Source organism: Etheostoma spectabile, chromosome 6 (genome assembly GCF_008692095.1).
Source record: "Etheostoma spectabile isolate EspeVRDwgs_2016 chromosome 6, UIUC_Espe_1.0, whole genome shotgun sequence".
NCBI classification, from domain to species: Eukaryota; Metazoa; Chordata; class Actinopteri; order Perciformes; family Percidae; genus Etheostoma; species Etheostoma spectabile.
The window spans coordinates 23648278-23651472 of NC_045738.1; the positions used below are offsets into that span (position 1 = coordinate 23648278).

At 48.4% G+C, this 3195-nt stretch overlaps 1 protein-coding gene across 4 annotated transcripts in view; it reads left to right on the forward strand.

Moving 5' to 3' along the window:
• LOC116690692 (furin-like protease kpc-1) overlaps positions 1-3195 on the forward strand; it is a 298529-nt gene that overhangs the window by 243629 nt on the left and 51705 nt on the right. For all 4 annotated transcript variants that reach the window (XM_032517860.1, XM_032517859.1, XM_032517857.1 and 1 more), the window contains exons 14-15: positions 2419-2529; positions 3147-3195. The exon at positions 3147-3195 is cut by the window's right edge and continues 45 nt beyond it. In XM_032517860.1, the coding sequence (XP_032373751.1) occupies positions 2419-2529; positions 3147-3195 (160 nt within the window). The remainder of the gene's footprint in view (positions 1-2418; positions 2530-3146) is intronic.

Consider the following 3195-nt stretch of genomic DNA (forward strand, 5'->3'; position numbering starts at 1 on the left):
TCCGCAGCGCTGTGGAGGAAGGTCTGGCAGTGCGAGACTACCTCTACCTGAAAGAACACGCCACTTACGTTGTTCTGACGAAGAGCGGGTTTCAATTGGAGAGTTTTGGGTGTTTTCTTCATGGGTAGTGGGGTCAGACACAGTTCCTAGTCTGGCTTGGAAAACCCTGGTCCCCCCCCTCCCCCCCCCCCCCCCCCCCCCCCCCCCCCCCACCGCCGCCCCCCCCCACCACCCCCCCCCCCCCCCCCCCCCCCCCCCCCCCCCCCCCCCCCCCCCCCCCCCCCCCGCCCCCCCCCCCCCCCCCCCCCCGCCCCCCCCCCCCCCCCCCCCCCCCCCCCGCCCCCCCCCCCCCCCCCCCCCCCCCCCCCCCCACCCCACCCCCCCCCCCCCCCCCCCCCCCCACACCCCCCCCCCCCCACAACCCCCCCCCCCCCCCCCCCCCCCCCCCCCCCCCCCCCCCCCCCCCCCCCCCCCACCCCCCCCCCCCCCCCCCCACACCACCACACACACACACACACACACACACACACACCTCATTTTGTGCCAAACAATATGATGTAAAATTTGAGTAACTTGGCAACAATTGGCAGCAAGTTACTGGAATCTTTTTACAGTAAAGGTACCGTACTTCCATTACAGTGTTTAAAGTATTCACTGTAAAATACAAAACAATTAAACAAACATAAGATAAAAATACATTAGTTTACTCTACTATTTAAAGTACTATAGTGGCTATATCGTGATTTTTTTAACAGTAATTCTTAGAATACTGTGATTTTGTCATGTTGACAAGGTTGTAATGTAACTTTACAGTATTCTACTGTAAAAATTGTATACAGTACTGTTACTGTGGAATCTAAAGTAAATAACTAGATTTCACAGCCATTATTTACAGTGCAAGCCTAAGTGAGTTCAAGAGTATCTTTTAGTTTTTTTGCATTACAACAGCAGCAACATTAAAATGAGTTGGAATGCATCTTTAAATATGTATTAAGCAGCTTTCAGGATCACAGCTTGTAATCAGTTCCTTTTTTAGCGACTTCTAACAAACACCGATTACTGAATAAAAACACTTTTAGCTCCAATCATCTAATATTAGCATATTTTGGAACTTGAAATAATAAAAATGTTTTGGGTTTATGAGGATTAATTTCAGTCGATTACTCGCTCCTCTGCGCATTCAGCTCTTGCCAGCTGTGTTTTTTTTTTTTTCTCTTCACAGTTTTCACAAACGAATGACCCTGAACTTCAGCGGCTCGCCTCCACCCCACACACCCTAATGCCATTATGCAATGCCCTACATGCTAAAAGTCATTGGTGGTGATAGTGGCTGATTAGATTGTGTCCATTGATCGCGTGGCGTGCTGTTAGGACGAGGGCGGCGAGGGCTGCAGCTCACACACGCCGCCGGTCTGAGACGGAGGAGATGGAGCCCCATGCGGCGCGGCAGATTGAGTTATTGATCAGCTCGCTCCTTCCTCCTGTCTCTGTCCCTCTCTCTGCTGCTCCGAGAGACCCCGTCATCAGGATAATGAATTTCACTTATTGCAGATTAACGTCATAAGGTCCGTATGGTAATAGTGGCAGAAATTAGCTCTTTGTCACCCCCTCTGGATTTCCGAGACGAGGGGTCGGGGAGAATGAAGGTTGTTATGGCCGTGTTACTCAGTCTGAGGACTGTGATTTTAACAAGAGGGAACTGAAAGAGAGAGAGAGAGAGAGTGCATGGAAATGAAAGACTTGAAGGAGAATTAAGAAGAGTCTTATGCGGACTGCGATTTCAGCATCGCTGAAGTGCCAAAGGAGAGTTCTGATGTGAGAAATTCAGGTTTGATGGAGGAGAGTGAAGTGAAAAAATAGCACTGAATAGCAGTGCTGCTCTGAGAAAGAGAGGGCAAAAGAGGGAAGATGAGAGCACATGATTCAAAAGAGACGTAAAGAGACGGCAAAGGGAGGATTTGTAAAGTGATGGAGAGAGAGTAAGATAGGCGGTGGTCACACAGCCACCAGGCAGCGACGCCGCTTAAGGGTCGGCCATTGTGTCTCCAGCACCCAGATTGGGGTGGTAAAGAATGAATAATGAGGCTTGATTACAGGCCGTGAGATGGCATATTGTTCAGAATCAATCCTGCAGGCAATTACAGGCGGTACAAACAGCCGCCATCAGCCTCGGCCCGGACAGAGCGGGAAGCGATCGTGTCAGAGGACAACATCATCTTCGTCAATGACTTGTTGCCTCCTCATGTCGGAGCCATTAGCACTTACTCATCTCCTGCAGCACATTCAGCCGCCCACATAGAAGCCTCCAGTTCACGTGTGTGTGTGTGTGTGTGTGTGGATATAAGAGGATGCTTCTCCTTATCATAGACACATAACACACTATACAGTACAGTGAATTTTTCCCCCTTCTTGTCCCAGGTATGGTTTTGGACTGTTGGATGCAGGGCTGATGGTGCAGCAGGCTGCACACTTCGACACTGTTGCACCACAGAGGAAGTGCGTGCAGGAAGTCACGCTCCGTCCTAACAGGTAAAGCTATCGGCTACATACGGTGTGGTTATTTAACCCTTGCGTTGTCTTTCCCTCAACATGAAAAAAACACTTTTGTTGTGCCTATCGCAATGTTTTTGTTGCTTTTCAAAAAAAAAAGTATTACGTCATTTTTCTTCTCCCATTATGTCTTTGTCACTTTTGTTGATGTTTTGTCAAGTTTTTGACGCTTAATTTCAGTGTTTTTGTCACTTTTTCCAGTATTTTTTTATTCTTTTTTCCCCAAGGTTTTGTCGCCTTGTTGACATCATTGACCTCCCATACTTCTACAAAAATACAAATACAGAAAAAAGTTGGAAGCGGGTCAAATTTGACTCCAGGACAACATGAGGGTTAACCTCCATAACTGCTGCTGTTCTATTTCTAATGCTTTCCTAGATGTGTCATGTTGCTTAAAGGTCCCCCATGATGCTCATTGTCAGGTTCATATTTGTATTTTGGGTAGAATATGTTTAAAAACCATCTTTTTCTCATACTGTCTGTCTGAATATACTGTTACCCCCCCCCCCTCTGAAAAGACCCACTCTGCTCTGATTGATCAGCGTTTCTGGGGTCTGGCTACTGACTGACTTATGTAATCATTTTTTGTTGGTTAGGGTTGTTTCTCCAGGAGGTGTGGTCAGTGTGAACATCCAATCAGATGCC